This window comes from Anastrepha obliqua, chromosome 1 (genome assembly GCF_027943255.1).
Source record: "Anastrepha obliqua isolate idAnaObli1 chromosome 1, idAnaObli1_1.0, whole genome shotgun sequence".
Classification (NCBI taxonomy): Eukaryota; Metazoa; Arthropoda; class Insecta; order Diptera; family Tephritidae; genus Anastrepha; species Anastrepha obliqua.
In genome coordinates, this window is record NC_072892.1 from 149,466,805 (window position 1) to 149,492,157 (window position 25,353).

The 25,353-nt window shown below is 40.8% G+C and overlaps 1 protein-coding gene across 1 annotated transcript in view; it reads left to right on the top strand.

The window, feature by feature from the left end:
• The window catches only part of LOC129237721 (lachesin), a 264,086-nt gene that overhangs the window by 23,257 nt on the left and 215,476 nt on the right, over positions 1–25,353 (top strand). The window contains exon 3 of the mRNA XM_054872631.1: positions 22,706–22,906. Coding sequence (XP_054728606.1) covers positions 22,706–22,906 — 201 coding nt within the window. The remainder of the gene's footprint in view (positions 1–22,705; positions 22,907–25,353) is intronic.

Sequence of the window (25,353 nt, forward strand, 5' to 3'; positions counted from 1 at the left end):
CCAAAGAATCTGGAAAATTCGCACAGGACTAACTATCTCTATCTCTGTCTCTATTCTTTCCTATCTCTTTCTCTGATACTTTTCTCCTTCCCTCCTTGACTATCTACCCTCTTTCCAGAGCTCTAAATACAATCGGCTTTTTAGCCTGAGTGTTTTAGAAGCCACCAAATCTCCTGGTGCTCCTTGGCTCGACCTTTTCAAATTTCACGTAATTTCTTAACGTATGAAGGCATCCTTGACACAAAAAAAATTATGTTTGGAAAGTCTACAGTGGCTTTACTCCTTGTTCGTGCGATTTTGATATTAGATGCTGTGTGCTTCTTAGATAATCCAGTATTTTAACCTGTCAACGGCTAGCATAGAAATTCCAAGGAATAACTTTCCGTATCTCAAATTTTTTAATGATAAAAACCGAGTGACCAGGAACTCTTATTAACCAAGTCTTGTTGCGGCTGAAGTGAAAAGTTAATCTCTATTTTATTGTAGAAATTTGAAAGTATGGGTGAGTTAATTTGAATCCACACAAATTCGTCTCTCCCCAGCAGCAGAAATGGTTTTGTTTGCTTTGTTGTACATTACTGAGGACGAACTATTTTTGTATGTACTTATGTGTATAGACAAGTATGCTCGTATATGCATGTGTTTAGCTTCCATAGTAAGTGTTTCATGCTTGTGCTCGTGGATGTGTGCCTGTCTATGCCCTGCGAACGAGTTTATATTAAAACAGCTAATCCGGAAATTGAGGCGTTTTGCCTTTCATGTATGTATTAGAATCGTTTTCATTTACTTTTGCTAGACCAATTTCGAAATTATTTCACTTTTCTCTACTGTTGTAGTTGTCTTGTCTTGTTACTACTACGGTCGCTCCTGCTTCATTACAATTTGTTGCAACATCGATTTATGTGTGCTTTGTTGGGCAACATGCGAGTGCATATATATTACGTGTGCTAAACAGCTTCCGGTTACAAGCACAAACAACAACAACAATAAAAGCACCAGCAATTGTGATAGAGCCACAACAATAACAACACTAAAGTGCCGACAAATTTGTTCATGCAATATAAATAAATAACGAAAATACCCACACGCATTTAAAGTACGTCCGTTTCCTACCTGAATTTCAAAGACAATATTTAAATGTCGAAAACAGTTTTCGTAAACTTCCATTTGCCTCCATTGATGCCCACAACAACAATAACGACAGCAAAAGGCATAAGCTGCTCATTGGAGTTGCAGTCTGTAGATACCTAAGAGGGATACCTAGAGGGACCTAGAGGGATTAAACAGCCAACATTGTGGGCGATCGATTCCAATTTCTCGTAAATTGAGCAGATAGCAACAACTAACGAGTCACATAGCAGCATATTTATGTATTCAAAACGGACAAGAAATAGGTGATATGCGGTAAACTAAGACGTTGGAATAAAGGATTCGTCCTAACCTTATTCCACCTCATCACCTTCCAGGCACATATGGCGTCAATGTAGGAAAGTTTGCCGGCGTCAACTTACAATTTACATCTACTGTTGCCTGTAATTACTTGTTATGATAACCTTCCATTCCAGACCAACAAAACGGCGCCTTTGCCTAACTACAGGGTTTTTCAAGCACGAATTTCGTTTTTAGCAGTGACCGCTGTCAGGTCAAAGTCACGTTTGATGGCCACTTTTAAAATGCTTCATTCAATTTCATTCATTAAATTTATAGCTACAAAGCCTTACAGACAGAAAAAACACAAAACGACTTCCAGATAAGACTTGAAAGTATTGAGATTACAGTTTAGATAAAAAGGAAAATCTAGGAAGGGCAAAATCGAGATGAAAACTAATCAAAGTCAAGCCTATCAAAAATTGTATTCATTTTATTAGGAGACCTAGTAATGGGTGCATAATTTAAATAGTTGCATATTCAAATTTTAATATGCAGCGGAAAGTGAAAACGCAAAATCCTTTGGGGAATATTGATGCCTATCTGATCCAGTACATCTGGACAATCAATGATACCAGAGACTATGTCCTAGATAAATACTTATGACTGCATTGTAAGTCATAAAGAAAGTGTTTCCAAATTTATTAACAAACGACGGGCTCTATAAGACGGCTCGTTAAAATGAAGCGAGTGCACGGCAAACCGGACAAAGCTGACTTAAACTCTTTCGATTCATTGAGAATAAATGGTATAAATTGGATTCCAAATTACCCAAGCGTACTTCAACTTTAACCGCACCAGAGAATTGATTTTCTTTGTATAAGAATCCTTAAAGTCTCGCGTATAAGGTCACAGAAACCCAATCAGGACCAGGTCTTGGAATTATGAAATTCTTCTTCTTCCTAATTGGCGCGATAACCGCTTACGTGACCTTGGCCAAGTTAAACAAAGCGCACCAGTCGTTTCTTTCTCGTGCTAACCGTCGCCAGTTGGACACACCCAGTGAAGCCACGTCCTTCTCCACCTGATCTTTCCAAAGGAGTTGGGCATCGTAAGTGAAGTCAAGTCCTTGTCCACTTGATTTTCCCAATGCAAAGGAGACCTTCCTCTTCCTCTGCTACCACCAGCTGGTACCGCATCGAATACTTTCAGGGCCGGAGCGTTTGCATCCCTTCGGACGATATTACCCAGCCAACGAAGCTGCTGGATCTTTAGTCGCTGCGATCTTTATTCTATGTCGCCACAAAGCTCATACAGCTCATCGTTCCATCGCCTGCGATATTCGCCGTTGCCAACGTGGAAAGGTCCAAAAATTTTATGCAGAATCTTTCTCTCGAACACTCCAAGCGTTGCTTCATCGGATGTTGTCATCGTCCAAGCTTCTGCGCCATACCTTAGGATGGGCATTATGAGCGTCTTGTAGAGTGTTAGTTTTGTTCGTCGAGAGAGGACTTTACTACTTATTTCCCTACTTAGACCAAAGTAGCACTTGCTGACAAAATATACGAAGTCTTTTACAACTTCGAAATTATAACTGTCAATTATGGAATTATGGATTTAAGAAACTTATGTGATTAAAAAAGGAGAATCCTGAGTCGAAAACAAAATTTACATCCTCAAAAATTCTCTTGCATCAGAAAGACGCGCATTAAAAATGTTATAAGCAGAGGCTATCGAACTCAATGGCACACCAGAGATTCAACCAGCTCTTGCGGTTCACCATCATGCTTAGCACTACAGCTGGGTATGAGCTTCAGCTTCCTCCACAGTTTTTCTCCATGCAACTCGGTCCATAGCCGTAGTGCGGTAGTTGGTCGTTCCTATGCTCCTTAGATCGTCTAACCATCTCTTCCACCGTCGCCCTCTTCGCTTTTCGGCACACATGCGTGCTTCCAAAATTTGCGAGGTATTTTTTCATCTGGCATTCTGCAAACGAGTCCTTGTCATTGAATGCGCTGCGATTTAACAAACGGCACGACATTGTCACCTTTTGGGAATTCCTCCAGCTCTTTATTATATCTCGTGCGATAGAGACCGTTTTCCGCTCGTACCGGACCAAGTGTTCTTGCTGAGTAAAGTATATTAGCTGAGGGATCAACATCTTAATTACATTATCTAGGACCAAATTTAACACAAGCGTAGACAATGCATCTCTGTGCTTTACTACTGTTCCAAATCTGAATAAATCCGACGCTTTGCCTTGTAATAACACTTTGGAATAAGTCTTAGCGCGGCTTAGACTTACTAGCGAAGCTAATTTTTTCGGTATTCCTTGCATGCGTAGTATTGCCTCTTTCAATACTACCGAGCAATTCGTGCAACCTGTGTTGCGCTCGAAGGAAAAGTGAAGTTTTGAAAAATAAAATTCGCCTCGAAGTTAACGACAAAAAGTGCTTATTATGGCCAAATGTCATCGAAAATTTCACACTCAAGAACCGACAACTGTAAGCGTGCACTCAGGCGGTATTTGGAAAACATTAAGAAACTATAGACCCTTTGCGGCGCACACACAAATGAACAGCTATTAATTTTCAATGCATTTAGCCCTTCAAGCCATTCACCAAAGAAGCTGAAACTTGAAAGACCCCGTACAAATAATCACTGCTATTATTTAACTTACTTGCATTTGCAAGAGCTGTTCAGTATTATCAACAACAAATTCTAATGCTGCTAGCCAACTTACGGCCTGTGGCCGGATAGTAACTTTACTTCTCATGACTGGAGCAGTGCGTAATTGAATGCCTCATTAAACGATGTGTGATGCATGTGGAGAAGAAATTAGATAGATATCAAAACCGCACTCTCCCTCACTCACCAGCTGCTCCACTTGCAGTTAAAGCCCTGCATGTACTGAGCAATTGTTGCACTTTAAGCGAGTAGTAGCCTGAGTAATTGATGTCAATGCGTGTAGTAAATATTTATTATTTTTTTTCTTTTTTATTAATTTTCATATCTTCAGCTCAAAGTGCTAATGTACTTATAAATCTAATACTTTTTTTATCTGATTAGTTATGCATGCAGTTATATCGGATTTTGTCCTTATCACCTTTTGCATATTTAATTTCAATCAAACCACGAAAACCACAAATCAAATATAAAATAATTGGATATTTGCATAAGGTAATCTTTTTCATGCGCTAACTGCCCCACATCCAGACAATTTTCTGCTGCGATTACATGCATATACAGTAGCTGGCCAATGAATTATGAGCGGCAAGCAAATATTTGAGATGGCAAATGGTACAAAATTGTTCAAGAAATTTTAAAGTAATCAGTTTGCTGCTGAATGGGAAAAGAGTGTCATAACTCTCTCTTCCTCTTGCTCTCCCTCTCACTCTCACTCTCCCTCTTCCTTTCCATCTCCCTCTCGCTCTCGCTCTCACTCTTCCTCTCTCTCTCCCTCTCCCTCGGAGTGCATCATCGTGATTTCAGTCCCTTAACTGAGTAGCTTTATATATAATACAATGTGAAGTCCAAAATAAACAAGAATGAGCTAAAATAGAAACGGCAGGAGCTTTGTTCTGATAACTTCGAGTTTATTTAATCAAAATAGTCTCCTCCGGCATCGACACACTGTTTTGTGCAATCTAAAAGCTTTTCGCAAAACATTTTGCTTTCATGGCCAAATGCAATTTTCCGAATAAGCAGAAGTCACAGGGAGCCACATCAGGCAAATGCGGTGAGTGATTAATGGTTAAAATGCGATTTCTAGTCATAAAATCAGTCACAAGAGTGGATCGATGAGATTTAGTAGAATTCGACGAATGCGATGCAACAAATGCTTCAAAGCGCCGGCCCATTGGCATGTACTCCTTGTGAATAATTCCCTTGGAATCGTAAAAACAAATGAGCATCGAATTGATTTTTTACTTTTCCAAACGCGATTTTTTGGGTGGTGGCTCATCTGTTGCCTTCCATTCGGCACTTTGACGCTGTAAAGGAAGCTCTCGCCTTTTCTCGCCTCTTTAATGAGGTCGTTCGAATAATGAATTCTGAGCAATTTTCCGTCCTCAGTTAACTTGTGTGGAATGAAACGTGCACAGACCTTTCGTTAGCCCAAATGATCAGCTAAAATGCGATATTTCGATATTTTGGAGATATTCAACTCCGATTCCCTGAATTTCAACGATGATTTTGGTTCATTTTTGATAAATTTACGAACAATTTCGATGGAGTTTTCGGTGACTACTGATTTTGGACGGCTCTTTGTTCGAAACTCATTTTTGTACCGAGGACACAAACATACTGACCCTTTAGCCGCAATAACTTCGCTGCAACAGCATCGAATGTCTCCGAGTTTTCTCTGGAAGTCATCTAGGGATGCAGCTTCTAACGCACTAACTCATTAAAAAGATGGCGCCATCAGAAACATTTCTATGACGCCAGTCTTGTTTATATTGGACTTCACCTTGTAGCTTCACAGACATTCATCTAAAATTGGGGTAAAATTTGCCAGCTCCTATGCCAAATTTCCATAAAATAACTACTGCGAAGTAATCAATTTTTGATGAGTTTTCTCATAGAAATCGCTTAAGAAGATTTCTCCATTATTTGTTAGCTGTAAAAATGTTGAACCGAAATAATGCAGCGCGCATTTATTTCTTGTCAAATCAGATTTTAAAAATTCACTGTTTTGTGTAAAATTACCATAATTAGTAATGCCCTTAAGTAGCTAGGATGAATTTCCCGGTAAACTTTATGCTGCCCCCGTCCTTCATCCAGCAAACTCCTGCGTATCATCACTGATGGTGAACATTTCATTTTTGAAAGAAACCTAAGCACTGCTACATTTTTTACTGTCTCTGCTCCTTTTATAATTGGCAATTTTTCTCACTAAAAATTTTCTTTAAAAAATAAAAAGATGGTTATCTGCATTGCTTTTAGTACCAGGATTTACAGGGTTGGCCATATTAAACTGACCCATTGAGTAACCCTATAACTTTTTACTGTAATTTGAAATCTAAGGTTTACGTCAACAAGCCAAAGACACTAGGCGCACTTAAGGCCAATATCCGACGGGAAATAGCCGCCATATCGGCCGAGACGCTGGCCAAAACTATGGAAAACGCCGAAAAACGGGCACATTACGCTATACGAGCTAAGGGCGACCACTTGCGCGATATCATATTCAAAAAGTGATGTAAACGAATCTCCTTCAACTAAATTAAATGTTTTTCACAATGAAACACAAAAAAATGTTTCTTTTTCCATATTTTTTTAATAATCGCATGGGTCAGTTTAATATGGCCAACCCTGTATAAGAGTACTTTCCAGTAATCCCAATTTGCTTTAATATATGAAACCAAGTCCACAATAAGCGCCTTCGTAGCGTCAAGGCAAAAAGTTCTTCTCATAATAGCAAATTTTAATTAATAGCACTTTCAACATTTATATGTCAGTGGACAGATACTGTACTTGCACACTCATATAAGTAGCGATATTTTGTTTATTTTTGTTTTGCCTTTGTGAACTGGAAGCAGTCGAAACCTTGCACAGAAAGCTTATGAAATGGCAATACATTGATGGAATATTGAATAGTTAAGTATTTTTCATACTGATTGCAATGCCAAGCGATGATTATTAAAATTTGCAAATCCACATTTGAATGTATGAATGCACACTCACGAGCAACAGCAACATGTAAAGAAGCCCAACAAATTATATTTGCTCACCCTCAGTACCTGTGCCTGAATGCAAGTGAGCATGAGAATATAGGGTGAAAAACAGTAATCGTATGGGGAACGTCAAAAGGGGAAAGGAAGCAGCCATGAGAATGCTGAAAGTGTGTTGGCCTCACCCTTCTACAATTTGCGGTGAAAGTGTTTCAACAAGAGGAAACATTTATAAATATTTTATGTTTGCTTTTGTCAATAAATTATTATTGTGTAACTTCTTACAATTATTTATAGCGTTAATGACTATAAAAAAATACTAGATTTTTTAAGAATTTCGCCAAAAAAGCGTCACGTGTGAAGGAAATGTTTCTGCAGTTGCCTCTTGTCAGTTTTGTAATTTTCTGGCTTGATAAAACTCCAAGATGCACACCACAAATAGGAGGAGAAGCTCGGCCAAAGAGCTAAAAACGATGTAAGCGCCAATTATATAAATTAGTTTGTAGAAAAAGGAAACCAGTACTTTCTCGGTAGATGGCTGTAGTGATTGATATCTCGTACAGTATTGATAGAACATTTTAAAGTTAAAAAAATTGTTGTGGTGATTTTTGTTTGTTCCATTCAGTAGTGAGTTCCAGGGTATTGTGAGTTAACAATGAAAGTCGACAAAGAGAAAATTCGGTACATTTTACAATATTTCTTTGGAAAGGCGAAAATGCAAGCCAGGCCGCTGAAATTGTGAATGGTAATTATGGTGCCGCTTGGCATATCTTTTCATTGGGGGAGATTTTTAAGTGGCGGGTCTCAAACCCAGCGCGCAACCAGCTATCCTGGAATGCTTCGCCATCTCACGTTAGCTCACTCCCGAACGGGTGTTCGGAAGCTACCCAGAGAATACGTGGGCTAATCCCGGTAGTTGTGAGCTGCTCGAACCATGTGCAGAAAAATCGTCCTGGCCACTCCCAAGTAAATGCCGATCAGTAACTTTCCCCACTTTCGTGGACTTCTACATATAGAACCATCCTCCCAAACGTAGAATCTCTCTTGCCAACAAGGGCTATTTTGGACTAAGTAGGCCACTGAGTAGTAAAGTACTCTCTCGACGAACAAAACTAACACTCTAGAAGACTCTCATCAGCCCGTCCTAACGTATGGCGCAGAAGCGTCGACGATGACAACATCCGATGAAGCGACGTTTGGAGTATTTGAGAGACAGACTCTGCGCAAGATTTTTGAACCTTTGCACGTTGGCAGCGGCGAATATTGCAGGCGATGGAACAATGAGCTGTATGAGCTTTACGATGACATAGACATAGCGCAGCGAATAAAGATCCAGCAGCTACGTTGGCTGGGTCATGTCATCCGAATGGATACAAACGCTCCGGCTCAGAAAGTATTCGATGCGGTACCAGCTGGTGGTAGCAGAGAAAGAGAAAAGCCTCTGCGTTGGAAAGATCAGGTGGAGAATGACTTGGCTTCACTTGGTGTGTCCAACTGGCGCCGGTTGGCACGAGAAAGAAACGAATGGCGCGCTTTGTTAAACTCGGCCAAAATCGCGTAAGTGGTTATAGCGCCAATTAAGAAGAAGAAGATTTATGGTGCCGCTACTGTGACAGCTAATTACGGGCAATTTTGGTTTAGTCGACTTCGTTCAGTCATATTTGATATTAAGGAAAATCTCGACAATGTCGGAAATATCGATAAAGTAAAAGAAATAATCGAAGTTCATACCGGTAAAGTAGTCATAGCAGGACTTAGGAGCTAAAGATCGACCATCAAACAGTTTGAAACCATTTGCGTAATTCTAAGCAAAAATAATGGATTTCTTTTTCCCCAAACTATTATATAAAAGGATCGTTAGATTTTAAGCTCTGCTTTTCTGGCTTCATTGTCATTAACATTTTTATTTCTGTTGATGAAATTCTCCCATGATTTCTATTTTGGAGCCTGACCAAGAAAAGCAGGAGTTTATAGAACGCCGTGATCTGAAACTGTCCAGAAGAAAAACTTTAGCAGCTGAATTTACAAAAAAAACCCATCGAGTTCTTCATCACTAGATAGTTGTATACATCTATCCGAGCTTTTCTTCCTATCTGTGGTGTGCGTCTTGATGATGTTTCACAAATAGAAAAATTAAGTTTTTCCCGCAGTTTTATGCTGCTTCCAACAACAAATCGTTTTTTATGAGAAGCTTTTTCATAGCGGAAATACTCACGGAGGTTTGCCTTTGCCAGCCGAGTCGTGACCGCTATTAGAAATAAACCTTCTGTGGCATTTGGCGTTTCATTCCCTGGATAGATGGGCACACTTTCAGAAAATATTGATAAAGATCCGACTGGCTTGTGCTGCCATAAAATAGTCACACAGTGTCGTCGTCAATTTTAGTTAGCATCACTGAGGAAAATAGTATTTATGTATAGCAAAAGGTATTTAAATTATTTTGAAGTTTTACAACAATTTCGCCCTCCACAAGCTTACGCACAACATCGCATAGAATGTCAATCGATAAAATTATTGATGCATTGTCGTTATGAAATTCCCAATGAATTCATTTGCATGCGCTGAATTATAATTAAATAGATTATCAACATTTCTATTTTCCCATTTCACTGCTTGTCTGCATTCGGCATTCCCTAATTCGTATTGACACTTGTTATTCGCTATTGGCAAGCGCCAAGTCAACGGCAAAACACACATACGTACATACGTATATATATACTTATTTAGCTATACAAGTCAAGCAGCAAATAGTCAAGTGTCACTCGAGCCTTTAACCCGACTTGCATGGCAGGAGTTTTAGAACAAAAAAAGTCGCGGTTCTGTATTTTTCACTTTTGCTGTGTATTTGTGCATACGTTGAATAATTTATGCTTCGAGTAAGAAATACGAATTTAGAATTGTCAATCACTTTTGCAGTCAGTTTGTGAGTCAGCTTATGTTTAAGTGTATTCATAAGTGTGCAGTGTCAAAGGAATTCAGCAAAGAGAAGGGCAAGAGGTTACTCAGCCTCCCATTATCTTTCTGTTTGGTAGGGCAGACGTATTTCAGCTGAAGATACAGGTATCTGGCATTGTGGTTGCACTGCATGCGACCGTCAAGAAGAGTCATAACATTCCAAAATCCTATCGGTGTCCTTTTTCGATAGCCAAAAGACGTCAACGAATACCAATCTTTATCTGAAACTTTGTTGATGTTTCTTTAGCAATAAATTTAATCAGAATGGCGGGAGGTCGACCTTACTTCCCTATTCTGGGGGCATCCAAGCGCACCAACTGGTGACCCTAAACGGGCTAAAGGCCATTACCGCTGACCCTTCGCGGGTTCCTTCAACCACTACATTCAAGACTCCAGCTCAGTCTCAAGAGCCAATCCGGCCTGGATTATCAATAAGCAGTAGCAGCCCAAGATCAAAGACATCAGAATCCTTTTCTCACGGACTTGCCTTACCAGTCCATCTGTCCTCAACCATCATGCACGCCTCTCATTAGCTACTACTTCCGGCTACTACACATTGTTTCCCTGCTCTCGCAAGATACAACGCCGTTTACCTTCCATTTGTGTTATTAGAAGCCTGCGAGTAGGTTTTTGCACCCGAATTGCTCGAAAGGGCAAACATGGTGCTACTAGACATTTGGATTAGAAGACAGAAATTGGTCACACTTCACGCAAAGAAGATGGTAACATAGCGAAGAAGACAATTGAATAGAACACAGAGGAAGAGCGCCTGGCAGGCCAAGGGAAACCTGGACAAGTGGATCGCTAGACGGCTTATCTCGGGTTAAGCTGAAAGCAGATGAAGGCGTTATCCAGTAATCGGCCGATATGGCGCGTCGGTATTGTTGGTGCCCTATGTCCCGTTAGGGCTTCTAGGAAACAATGATGATGACGATAATAGGACAGCTTCAAGACATCTACAAACTTAACAGACCAACTGTCTTGAAAGAAAGTAGCATAGTGACCTCAGAAAAGCATAGTTTCAGTTTTGGTTATGGTTTTGATCTTAGCTTAGTATGTTAGTTAGCTAGAGGAAATGGTTGAAGTACTAGTCTTACCCTCGCCAAGTAGCACTAAGACGCCGTTTTGATACCTTTATGAGACCACCAACAGGAAGATATCTACAGCGAGCCAGAGCCGTTGATGTACTGGAGAGAATTGATGGGATTTAGGTTAGCCAACTGCCTTCGCTTTTCTGTGGTGTGCCGATAGTCCAATGACCGGTAAATACAGCTACGAGTTGGAAAATGAATGGTGTGGGGTACCCAACACTTTTTGCGGCCTAAGTCTATTGTACTGAGGCCAAAAGGTTATCGATATAGCACACGAAGAAATGGAGCTCCATTTGTTCTGCGCTTTTCTAAGAAATAACTTGTGCAACTCTCTTTTAACAACAGTCAGGGCGATGTCGGTGACCGCGCGGGAGATCTATGAGACCAATTTATTCCTCTTCCGCGCAAGCTCAATAGTAATTTCATTTCTCTCTATGTTCCTATGCCCTGGAACCCAGGTTAGAGAAATGTTACCTGCACACCAAAGAGATTTTAACTCCTCCTAACAGAAGTTAACCAATTTGAATCTGCACCATGGATCTGCATCAGAGCCTTGATGGCGGCTTGACTATCGGAACAAATGTTAATATCTCCCTCGCTTCCACGTTCCCTAAACATCGAAGAGGCAGAAGAACACCTGCAGTATTCGGCAGTTTTAAGGAAAAAGATAAATTGGCTAATTTAGAGAAAACCCCTGCTTCGTTAGTAAAGACGGAGGTACCAACTATGCACCATATTTTCCCCTCGTTCCAATCTTGACTATCCCGAATCTTGACTACCCCGCGGATAGAGAGATTTGTACGAAGATCAGATAAATGGAATGTTAACTGCCCGAAAATGCTACCATGTCCATTGAGACACTGCCTCCAGAAGCCAACCCTCTTTAACCTGATTGCACTTTGGACAGCAATGGAAATAATCTAAAAGTCGATGGGAAGTAAGTGCAAAAAGACATTCCGGGCAGCCCTGGGGCAGACTGAGTTCTACGTCCTCCGGTGATGTCTATGCAAGTAGTCTTTTGCAACCCCCAGTCTAGTGATATTTTATCCCTACCGGAGAGCTATACATCAAACGAGGCTTAGTATGACTCGAACTGGAATTTCCAATTGAGTCTTGTTTGTTTGTTTGTTAACAGTAATAGTAGCCCCGCTAGTGTCGGTCGTCTTCGTCTAGCTCATCTAGAGGTAGGCCCAGGAAACATGTTGTTTCGACGGGTTGGGTCCAGAGGGAGAGGGGTGTTAGATGAGTGGGTTTGATGGGGCATGTGAAAAGGTGGTTAGTGTCGTGCGGGGTGCCTTCACATGTTTGGTATGCTGGGGTCGATTCTGGATAAGTAGGAGTTTAACCTGCTACAATATCCAGAACGTAATTGTGCCAGTGTTACGCGTGTCTCACGAGGAAGCTGGAGCTCTTCATCTGCTGTAGGTGGTGGTTGGACTCCGATTACGGTATTCTCTGGACGGGAGCTTAAGAAGGTAGTGACTGTCTCCCGGTGAATGTCGTTTATTGGCTGTCTAAACACTGTCAGGTCCAGTAGATTTCCGTCAGTTTTTTCATGGATTTCGTCAGCGTAGTTTAAGAGATGTTTCCTGACGTGCCTGGGAGGCGGCTCAGGCTCAAGCAGATGTCTGCAGAGGTGAAACCTGCGGTAACATCCCAACAGGAACTGCTTGCTGAGCAGTTTGTTATACTCCATTACGTGAAGGTCTTGAACCGGGGCCATCAGGAGGCAACCGGTCGCTGTCCGAATGGCAGTATTTTGGCATGTCTGTAGCTTTATCCACTGCGTGTCACTAGTTCCACCAATTGCCTTAAATGTCAATAGCAACAGTTCTTTGTCATTGACCCAAGTGCTGCCGGCAAGCGATTTGAGGACCTTGTTGCGGTTTTGGACTTTAGTGGCAATAGCGGTTGTATACGCAGAGAAGGAGAGCAAACTGTCCAAGATAACTCCCAAGATTATGGGGTTGTTAACAGTAGGAATTGGTGAGTCATCGACTTTTACCTTAAGGGACAGCCTGACCTCCTTATGCCAGGTGGTAAAGAGGGTCGCCGTGGATTTAGTGAGGGAAAGTTGGAGATTCCTCGCAGTGAAAAAGTGAGAACGGTCGGTGAAGAAGCTGTTCACTTTGGAGCACAGACCATCGATGTCATTGCCCGACATTCCAATGGCAGCCGTTTCTACGTTACCGGAATGACTCGGGTTTTTCCCGACCAAGGGCTGCCGACCCAGTAAACTAGCCCTGTCTAGTGAATAGCAATTGAGTCTTGTCTTTAATTTCGGTTGCGACTTTGTCTTCAATATTGACACAAAATGTCAAAATCTTCTCTAGCATGGAAAAGGTCCTAATAAAAAAAAAGTAAAACCATTTGCCGTTCGAAATCAACTTAGAATTGTTGGAAAAACATCAAGAAGCAAACCACAACTCGAAGCAGCACCCAATAAAGGCTTTGACTTTAACTTTTTCCTTGACTTTGATTTTGGTCTAGCCTTGGATTAATGAAAATATTTAAAGGAAATATCATTATATAAACAATACTTCAAGTGCTTGTCCTCAATAGCCTCACGCCTCTAAGGATTTGAACAAATCCATGATCTTAAATGTAAGTCTACGTATGTATGTATGTGTATTCATTAAGCGCCAACCACTTGAATCATTAGCAAATAAAATACACATCACCCTTACACACTCAATCCCTGCTTTCTGCTTTCTGTCTTGTCCGTCCACTTGCTTTGCTTGCCTGGGTCTATAGAAGTACATTCGTCGCTTTGCTGTTCTTATCCGCGTTCTCATCCGCATCCGTATCCGCATCCGGCGTGCGCAACCGAGTGAAATGTCAAAGGCATGCGTGTATTATTGATGCCATTCATCTGTTGCTGTTGTTGTTGTTGGTGTTGTTGCTGCTATTGTGGTAGATAGCGTTGTCAATGGCATTGACTAGTCGAATTGGAAACGCACGAATTAATGAGTTCAACGATTGTGAAACAAACAGCATGCACGGGCCACTTCAACCGCTGCCGACTAAGGCCACCACTCCCTATTTGACATTTTCCATTCTCTGACAGCCGTATCCTGCTGCATTGCAAAGGAAGCCACTGATTAAGAGCGGCGATGTATTAACGGATATGTGCCTCAGGCAGCATCTCGAATAGCCGAAAATCAGCCACCAGTTGACAAAATACTCGTATATGGGAAACGCGATGTAGGAGAACTCAGTTCACTTGCCATTTCGGTGACTTTTTTTGCTGGGGTTGTTGCATTCAAACCACAGAAACACATTCGAAAGTACACGCGTTCCGTGCCATCCATCCACAAGCATACCCTAAGCTTATTGGTTTGCGTATGAGTGGGCTCGATTCTTCATTGTATAGCTTCTAAGTATACTATGCTTAAGTAGTCTGTGTGTACATCTGTACTAGGCGCACACATAGACATGCGCATATGCATAGTAGGTACGTACATATGTGCGGCTTTCTTTGTCAGCAGAGCTCTATTGCGGTTGTCTGTCGGCCTGTCTGTTGTATCTACGATTTCCGTGCAGGCGCTGACGTTCGATCCGTACGTGTTGACAAGCTTTTCAAGCGCAGCTCAACACACACTCAACATAAAGTGTATATTTGCTAAATCGCATTCAGCTGTGCCTTAGCCTTTTTGAAGTGTGCATGTGTTGAGTTGATGTGTTGTAGTGTTTTTGTGCCCATTAACATCCGCACTTATTCCTTTGTATCGCAAAATTGTTGATTGATGTTTTCATGTGGAAGTGTAATTGAGTTCTTGAACCGGATATACTGGGCGAAGAGTGTAGGCAACAATTTGGGGGAGTAGGAGAGGTGATAACACGATGGATAAGTGAAAATCTGTTTCCGGTAAGTGTGAAACTACTAATTAACGGGGTTACTCAATTGTACCAAACCACTAATGCAGTTGTGTGCAAATCATAGGATTTGCAGTAGAACCTGCGTATCTACATATTCACCACCTACGCACTCACATTAGAGGGTAGTCCATCATCTTCACATTAAAAAATGCTGATCCGTGTGCACTTTTCGGTAAGCCGGCTGGAAAATCTACAATTGAACAGATATTCACAATATGCCAAGTCTTGGAAATGTATACATGAAATGAGAATCGATACACACCAAATTTTTCAACAGCACGAAAAAGAGTTGCCCACACTTATATGCCGCGATGTCTGAATTTGGTATTTCCGCAAAACTGATACGACTGTGCAAAATGACGTTGTTCAATACCAGCTAGAAGCACCTCTCTGGGCCGTTTGATACCAAACAAGGTTTCAGACAGGGTGATTCGCTTCTTTGAACAGATGCTTCTTTTTGACATCATCGGCCTTAACTACGGCGCTGTTAGTGCTGCCTTTTCCAAACTGGATAAGGAAGCAAAGCGAATGGGTCTGGTGGTGGAAGAGGACAAAACGTAGTACTTCCTGTCATAACACATCTATTACCATTAGACTTTCACCTAGAAACAATCGCTACTTGGAGTGCGGTGAAACTCAGAGAGATAGGAAGCTGCACAACAAGGTCGTACGGTCACAGTAAGATCCTCCTACAGGGACCCTCGCTGCTCAAAAACAGATCAGACTACACAGTCCCCGACCTTTACGGTACGTTTTCCACCGAGAGCCGAATGGAGCAAGGAAAAGGTAATTAAAAGATACGACATCGAAATCTATACCGACGGTTCTAAGATGAACTGTGGTGTGTGAGCTGGCTTCCATTCGGCGTCACTCAATCTATCTCAGTCAATTCGACTGCCTGACTATACCAGCGTGTTCCGGGCAGAACTGTTAGCGATCAGAGAAGCCTGCAAATCACTAAAACTCTACAAGGAAGTTGGTGCAAGAGTAGCTAACTTTTCAGACAGTCAAGCAGCTATCAAAGCCTTCGACTCCAACTACATTTCATCCAAACTAGTCTGACAGTGTAGATAGGAGCTAGAATTACTTAGTTATTGGCTTGAATGACTCTGATATGGGTTCCCGGTCATAGGAACATACGGGGTTATGAGATAGCGGATGAGCTAGCAAGAAAGGATTCGACACTAGTAATAATAGAGGTGGTTGCAGTCGCTACCGCATTCAATATAATAAAAACGAGAACCGTGGTAGTAAAACGGTGCTGGTCGCTAATTAGAATTATTTGAGTAGAAATACTGAACCACTTCAACAACAACAACCTCCCGTCATCAAATAAACAGTCGGCCTCTCTAGCGTATCGGCACTAACATCACTGTTGAGCCTTGTAAAAGACTTTATCAGCCTTGAAATCCGACGGAGAATCTTTCTTGCCAACAAATGCTACTTTGGACTAAGTATGCAACTGAGTAGTAAAGTCCTCTCTCGACGAACGAAACTAACACTTTATATGGCTCTCGTCGTGCTCGTTTTATCTTATTTGAGTGAAAGTTTCTGAGTGGATACAAACGCTCCGGCTCTGAAAGTACTCGATGCAATACCAGCTGGTCGTAGCAGAGGAAGAGGTTGGTGTTTCCAACTGATGCCGGTTAGCACGAGAGAGAAACGACTGGAGCGCTTTGTTAAACCTGGCCAAAATCGCGTAAGCGGTTATAGCGCCAATTAAGAAGAAGAAGAAGGGTTGAGCTTCAGCCAAAACCAATGGGCTAAAATCGATCGTCTGTGGTTCGATCAGATTCAGAAGCCATGCTTTTCGAAGTCGATAGATAAAATAAATTTATATTCAATTAAATAATCAATCAGCAACCCCAAAATATATTGCAGCCAATTTGTAGTGCTGGAATATATTTAACCCTAGAAGGGTACGGTTAAATTGTAGGCGCTTATAGGTACCGATGAGTAAATTTTACTCACTTCAGAATTTTGTCGTTATTATCTAATTTATTTTGTAAAATAGTAGTTTTAAATGAAAAAAATTTAAAGCCAGCATATAATATAAATGTTATTTTTTATTATAATATGTAAAATAAGCAAAAATAATACTTTATTATTGATTTTTGACCATTATGAATACATAAAAATTGTTTTTCAAGCACATTCAGGACACTTTTTTTGTGCATGTTCACCGCAAATAGCTAAGCCTCTTGGCTTGCGCCTACAATATTCTGAATGGATTTTTTCAACGCGAGGTTCATGTTTGTATTAGTTGCTAATCTTTTATTTTGAAATCCTTCCGTTAACTCCTTGTGTAGAGATAACATAAAATTATAGTCGGGATTCTGGGGTTTTCCCACGGCTACACATGTTGTGCGCGTAAATGATGTATGCGTTTATTGCAGCTATGTTCATCATATTTTGGAAAAATGCTAGAGGCCACCTTCTGGTTTTCCTGACATGGTTAATGTTTTGGCACATCTGGTCAAAACTGTCAACTCCTCCTTTTGTTGAGTTGTACACATGCACTATTTCTGGTTTTCCAGTGGTCTCATGAATACTACCCGTACTGTGCATACTAGACGCCAATAATACAAGTTTATTATTATTGGGCTTGTATGATACAGCTGTCAAATCCTCATGAAATATAAACAATGAAGTGGATGCGGCTCGTTTTTTGAAACTTTATATCTGTAGCTTCAATAGGCAATTGTGGTATATTTTTTTTTATTGTGCCAACAGTTGTTGTTTTGTATTCATGGCGGAGACGTTGAATGAAAAGTACACACGTAAACCAATTGTCTATCGTGACATTTCGATTGGTGCCCTTTACATTTTTCAGCAGTTCAAGAACATAATATTCACCAGCAGTCATTGCAGGTGGAACACTTCCTTTTCCAAGGTAAACAATGGCATCCAACATATACTTTGTTCCGCTATCACAAGACATGACAATTTTGATGCCATACTTGTTGGGTTTAGAGGGAATATACATCCTAAATGGGCATTTGCCTCTAAATCCAACTAGTTGCTCATCAATGGTTATATAGCTTCCAGCCTTATAGTTCGCTCTGCAAACTGGAGCTAGTTTGGTTATTTCTCTTCTAGCAGTTCTTGTTTCTTTGTCATCGAACCTTAGACAATTTAGGATAAATTTGAACCTTCTCTCAGGCATGGTTGCCTTGTAGTGTCAAACATTATATGTGTTGCCAAGTGATTATCTTTGAGAGCAGCGGACAAGACTAACAAACCAAGAAATGCTTCAAGTTCGTCCATTTCCAAATTTGACAAAACCGCGTGAGATTTATCGTATAGTTCTCCCTTTGAATGTTTATTTCTTTATTTGTATAAACCAAAATCTCTTCCAATATGTCTGGAGTAAAAAACAGTTTGAAGCAGCTGGCAGGACACAACGAATTTTTAGCATTTGCTGTTGGGCCAGGGCGAATGTGAACAATATTTTTTGAGGGAGTTTTTTGACCTAGCGCAGCAACAGGTTCCTTACTCCAACTAAAATTTCCATCTTTTCCGATCAGATTGTTGTTACTAGGTGTAATAATTGTAATTACCTCTTCTGTTACACGAAATTCTTGGGCAGCTGATCTTTCATTTCTTCTCCCCTCAATAAGTTTCTGTTTTTTACGTTTGCTGCTTCCAGGTGTTTCCTCCCTTTCTTCCTTTTCAGCTTCTTCTGCATTTATGATTTCGTGTATCAAATTTTCTTCGACATCATTTAATTCTTCCGGTTCTGGTTGATATTCCGGATCTGCAACACTGTCCCAAGAATCCTCATCAAAGTTACAAAGCTCCAACTCCAAATTGTCTTCTTCCTCAGATTCTAGTTCAAGTATTGCATCCAAAATATTTTGTTCTGATAGCCCGCGACCTGCCATTTGTATGCTCTGTAGTTTTCTTTACGGTAACATAAACATAATTGTCATAATTCAGCACAAAATATATTTTTTAGACACGTACTAAGTTACTGATAAATAAATTTGACTCACACAATTTAGTACGTAAAGGGTACCGATGAGTAAATTTTACTCACTAACTTTTTTTAAATTGTCCACAAGCGCGATAAATCAAACAACACCATTCAATACTTGCGGCAGCCGATTAATGACAGAGTGGGCCAAGCACTGCTAGTGGCTTGACTTTCAGTGTGGCCAACCTGCAGATTTACGAACAAATCTATTCCTTATGTGAGTAAATTTTACTCACAGTACCCTTCTAGGGTTAATAAAAGTTTAGTTAAATGACATCACAGAAAAATATGATAAATAACCTTAAGCAAACACAGTGTAGAGAATATAAAGCTAGCGCCATTCGCAAATCGCATTAAGGCGAATTTGACATTTGAGAGAGATGAGCATAGAAAATAAGCAAACCTGCATATGCAAGTCACTTGTTTGTGAATCAGTCAGTGAATAATTTGATTTTTAAAGCAAAGAAATGAAGTGGCGCGTGTTAGATCGTGAGAAAAGGATTTGTGGGAAAATAACTCAACGATTCAGCACCATGAAAACGTATCATAACACAGTGAATTTTTAACCAAGAAGGAAACAAATACCATCCATGTTGTGTTTCCGGCTCATATGCGTTTATCCAAGGTTCGTCAACTATCACGATATCAAAGACGTCCTTTAAACCACCGCTGCTGAATTTCTTCAACATTGCTTTACAACAAGTCCTTTTTTGGGTGATTGTCAATACTGAATGTCTGCTGGTCTCACTAATGCCCAAGGATGCTTATGATCTTGCGTAATCAATTGACGTGCAGCATTGATTGTTTCAGGCACAATAACCGTACAAGGACCGACCACGTTGGAACTCAGAGTACCAGCGTTTGGCTAGCAGCGTTAATATGATAGATAAGTGTGGTGCTTCAAAAAAGTCGAATTGAATTGATTAATGTCCTCTTGTCTCGATAATCTATGTCGAAGATCGCCGCTAGAAAATTTTCACGAGTCAATCCCATCTTTCAAGCGAGATGAATTTTTCAACTCACTGAAAAAAGGACAAATAAAGCTCGTATGTGAAAATGCTATGAGCTGAAAAATATCAAACTTTTCTATAAAAATTGCGAGTTGCAGCTCATCACACGAAGTGCTGCAAAGGCGCAAAATATAAAGTCAATCCTTGGGTATGGAAATGAAAAAGCTCTCCTTTTTCCCAAAGTTTGAAGAAAAGTCTTTTCCCTTACCAATTTTTTAGTCTATATGAGAATGAAACCCAAGTTGCATCGATCTTAGGTCGAAGTGAAGTATTCTGTGAGTGGACTAGAACTGATTATTTCAGTATTTTCAGGTGGGCTCTAATAATTTAAGCCACATTTCGCATAGGTTTTGTCGTATTTTGTCTGTTGCTTTCTTGTCAATTGCATTATTTCCATTCCATGTGGAATCCCTGGGATATTTTCATCGTATTTAATCAGCTTACGATATAACAGGCCAAAGTCATCCTACCATTGAATTTACTCTTTACTTTTAATCAGATACACACCAGCCCATCCTAGATATAAATCAGCCATTTCTCTCAGCTTTACTTCGAATTTCCTGTTTCTGAATCATTAGCTGCTTTCACCAATACTTTGCAAGTGCTTCATGCATCTTATAGGCATCTACGTCCAACATCCAGCATATTTGAGCATCCGTAAAATCGAACTTTTTAACTATCCGGGATTCTTTTTGACTTCCATATCGAAATCGTCACTTCTATAGAACTGCAAGCATTCCCGCCGTGTCCACCATAGCCGAATGGGTTGTTGCGCGACTATCATTCGGAGTTCACAGAAAGAACGTAGGTTCGAATCTCGGTGAAGGACCAAAATAAAGAAAAAGTTTTTTTTGATAGCGGTTGCCCCTGGGCTGGCAATAGCAAACCTCCGAGGGTATTTCTGCCATGGAAAAGCTTCTCATACAAATATCTGCCGTTCGGAATCGGCTTGAAACTGTAGGTCCCTCCATTTGTGGAACAACAACAAGACGCACGCCACAAATAGGAGGAATAACTATAGTTCGGAAGCTGAGAATAGCAAACTTAGTGGACATTGCTATTCAGTAAGGTTTCACAAACAATGCTGAATATTTTAAGGTTAGAGTCACGCCTTCAAGTTGTGAAAATCTACTTTGAAAAAAAAAACAAAAAAAATGTTCGCTAAGTTCATAAGGCATTGGCGCCATCATCGACACTTATTCTGTCTCTCGAATAATGAAGGAGCTGCCTTTACAGTGAATGGCGAGCGCTATCGAGCCATGTTGACTGGATTTTTGTTTCCAAAAAGTAATCACTAAACATCAACGTCATTTTGTTCTAACAAGACGGTGCAGCATCCCTTACAGCGCGCTTAACAATCGATTTATTGCAATATTCAAGCCACTACTCACGCCATACGGCCAGATTTTTATAAGAAGTGGTCAAAAATTGAAAATAAAATATATTACTAAAATATTTCTGTTTTGTTTTATTATTCGTATTTGTATTTTGAAATTTTCAGGGTTTTCAAAAAACTCAATAGTTGTTCCACTTCTTTGAATCCACTTTGGGAAAATCCTTACACATAAAAAAAAATTCTAAATTCAATTCCACAATATTTCTGTTTTGTACTATGATGTGGCCTCGGTAGTCTAACGTAAGTGCACTAGTCTGCCCTCCCAGAGGTTGTGGGTTCGAATCCCACGTAAAGCACGGTCCTCGCACTTTTCTAAATTTACCTACTTTCCGTTTCTGAAACTAAAAAAAAAAAGATTTCATTTCTCAAACCCAAAACCTTATCCATTAGGCCGGGTCGATTTGTGGGGAGGCAAAAAATTCGCCCATTGATCTGTGAAAATCATATTCTAGCGATCAAAATAAGAAACTTTGATGTACCCCAATTCTGATGTACCCCAATTTGAGTTTAGTTTCTTTTCCCATGTAAAGGCCAAAAATGGTGATATTTTTAAATGATTGTATGGGGAACCCCCCAGGGGAGTTCCAGGGGGTGTGCCACTGGCATGGGTGGATCGGCCGTCCAAAGTTAGTGGGGGTCGGTCATACATTTGGACTCGATTGGAGCACTCTAAATGGGTCAAAGTGGGATTTTTCGTTCGACCCAAATTGGGGCACATCAAAATTCGTTTTAGAGGTATGGTTCCTTCGGCAAAGTTTCCTATTTTGATCCCTAGAATATGATTTTCACAGAGCAATGAATTATCCATTCTATCCTTACTCCCGCCCGCACAATAGTCAGCGCATTACTTGCATTGTGGCTGCGAAAACAAGCAAAGGAAACGGTTACACATTGCATTAGTGGCGCCAGGAAGAGAAAGCGGACAACCGCGGTAATAGCGCAGACACACGAAGTTTAACGAACTACTCAACCATCTGTGCGATCCTTCTGGCTGAAAAATGTGAAGCACAGATGGCGCTCCAAGCAGTAAAGAAGGCGTTGTTTCTAAGCAACGAGAGGTGGGCATTTCCAGCATTTAGGACTGGTAGCGGCAGGTTAATCACCTGCCCTGCCAGAAATCAAATAGATTAACGAAACCAGCGCAAGACTGAGTATTGTCGAGGCCCTGTGCTCCCGAGAAGAGTGAACAAGGAAAAAAAAGTATGATTGTTAGTGCTCAACCTCCTAAAAAACACCAGATATATAACTTTATTTCAATATAGAACAAATTAATAAAAATTGACTTATCCAAAAAGCTTTAAAATATTTCCTTGCACATACAAAATTAATAGATTTCACTTGTTTCGCTCTCTTTTTAGATCCCTATGTGGTCGCATGGAAGCGCGGCATCGCCATTCTAACCGCCGGCAATGTGAAAGTAACTCCGGATCCACGTGTGTCGCGTGCCGAGCGATTCAATTTACAAATTCGCGATGCTGTGCCACAGGATGCCGGCGACTACATCTGTCAGATAGCCACAATGGAGCCACGGGAAATTACGCACACTGTTGAAATTTTGGGTAAGTGCTTGAATGTTGCTAAACATCACATCACTACTTGCCATCCAACCAGTGCTTAATAGAGCACACCAGAACAGAGCAACGCATCAACGATATTCGTATGCCTGTATGTATGTGCGCAGATATTTTGCGCCAAATTAAAGTTAACCATTTCGATGGTAATTTCCGTCGGATTCATGCGTTGCAATCCGAAAGCGTTATGAATTTGGCGTTGCTATTTCATTTTTGTTGTATGAGAGTACGAGTATTTCGTGCGCTTGGTTAGAGAGTTTATTTATTTTCGAATTTTGTATTTGTTATTGTTGTTTGTGATGCATCGCTCGCTATCTTTCACATTAAGTGCCGGAAGTGTGTCAACAAGTGAGCGCTTTGCCGCAGCTGCGTACTGGCGGTTGGTTGGTTTGGCTTCGCTGTCTTCCCCGCCCGCGAATGTCATTTTCATATGATAATCAATTTTTGGAAAGCGACTTGCACATGAATGCATCGCGTTATGCCGCTACATAAATTTTCTCTTCCAGAAGAGTGATTTGCATGTGGATGCAACTCAAATCCATTTCAGCATCCATTGAACAACGAATTTTCAACCTATCAATTAGTGCAATTGTGCCAAGGATAATGAACTTGAGAGAGTGTGTGGGAGCACTGATTTTTTCTGTGATTTTTGTTTGGAAAATTGCATTTTTCGATTTGGCGGTACTGGAAAAATTGTATGTATATTGAGTGAGTGAAGCATCACAAAGGCAATAAACAGTTTGTAAAGTGCTGCCAGTTTTGAGTTAATTAGTTGCATATTTTGCATCGACATTGCTTGTCAAAGCTTCTGTTTGTTGGGTGCTAATTAAATGCTATTCTGGGTCAGGAGATTCGTTGAAGGCCGTCGTTAGCTATTTTCAGTTTTAATTGCCTCACAAGAACAGTGAAATAGACAAATACTTGTCCTTATAGCTGATTTGTGTAGCGGTGCAAGTGAATAGGTTTCAAATAGTTTGAGGATAGAAGGAAATATGATGATAAATGAAGCAAAAGTGCTTATATTCTAGGCTTGTCAAAGTTTTCTTTAAAAAACAAAGCTTGTGCAAGAATGGACAGAATTATACACCCTATCGGAAGATGGAACATAGAAACAGACAAGCAAAGCAGCCCTATACTCCGCATATTTTTTATCCTTGTTCGCTCCACGCGGGAGCATAAGGCCTCGACAAGCCTCAGTCGGGCGTTGGTTTCGTTAATCTATTCGATTTCTGACAGGGTAGGTGATCTATCGTTGTTTACAAACAACGCCTTCTAACTGTTTAGACCACCATCTGTGTTTCACATTTATCTGTCAGAAGGATCACACAGATGGTTGAGGACTTCGCTAAATTTGGTGTCTCTGCGCTGCAATGTGTAACTTTGTCTTTTTCTTTGTTTTTGCGCTGATTTTTTGTACGGAAGGGTAAGAATTTTGGGGTTGAAACTAGGAATGTAGGCAAGTTTGGAAAAGTGCGAGGACCGTGCCTTACGTGAGATTCGAATCCAAAACCTCTGGGATGGCAGGCTAGTGCATTTACGCTAGACTACCGAGGCCGTCATACTCCAAATGCGAGTGGAATAATTATGTCATATGTCATTTTTTCACCAATAATCGGCCAATGATGAAGCCGAGGCAGCAGAAGCTTTCGACGAATTCCACCGAGCATCCGTCAACCAATGTCTGCCTTACGTTTTTGTGGTTAACTGTCATGGGCTTGTTCTTGGCGTTGTTGATCTCTAGTCCGTCAGTGCGTGCCGGCGCGACTAGCTTGCCCGCCTTCGACTGCAGGTCTGAGAGTTTGTGAGATAGGAGGCCATCGGTGAAGTCCAGGTCCAAAAGAGGTCTGGTGAAACTCCATAAGATGTCTTTTTTGTGCAGGGTCAGTTAGCTCATGACGTCATCAAGGACCATTGGTAGTAAATGGCTCGCTGATATCACCTTTGTGAAGCACTGCCAGTTCGGAGTTCTCGTAGAGAGTCTTGCCCCCCATATTGCGTTTCGTTTGATAGTGACGAATGCCTTCTTAAAGTCTACGGACAGCATAATGGAGCAGGATTCTATTATAATCCGAAGCGTGTTGGCTTGGTCAACACAGCTTCGGTGAGGGCGAAAACCAGCTTGCTCGTCTCTTAAGAGCAGACATTAGAGTTGGATTATTCAGAGGCTCTGCAACTCCATTTCAGAAGCTAACATCAGAGTCTGATTATTCGGAGGCTCTGGAACTCCATTTCAGAAGCTGACATCAGAGTCTGATTATTCGGAGGCTCTGGAACTCCATTTCAGAAGCTTTTAAAGCTGCAATGAGTGGACCTTTTTTCATGGTAGAAAAACACTCCGATGTTTGCAGAGGGAAAAGAAGCAAACAGGTAAAAAATGAAGAAGGGGCTTTTGATTAGAGAATGACGACCAACAGTGGCTAATTACGTTCGTATTA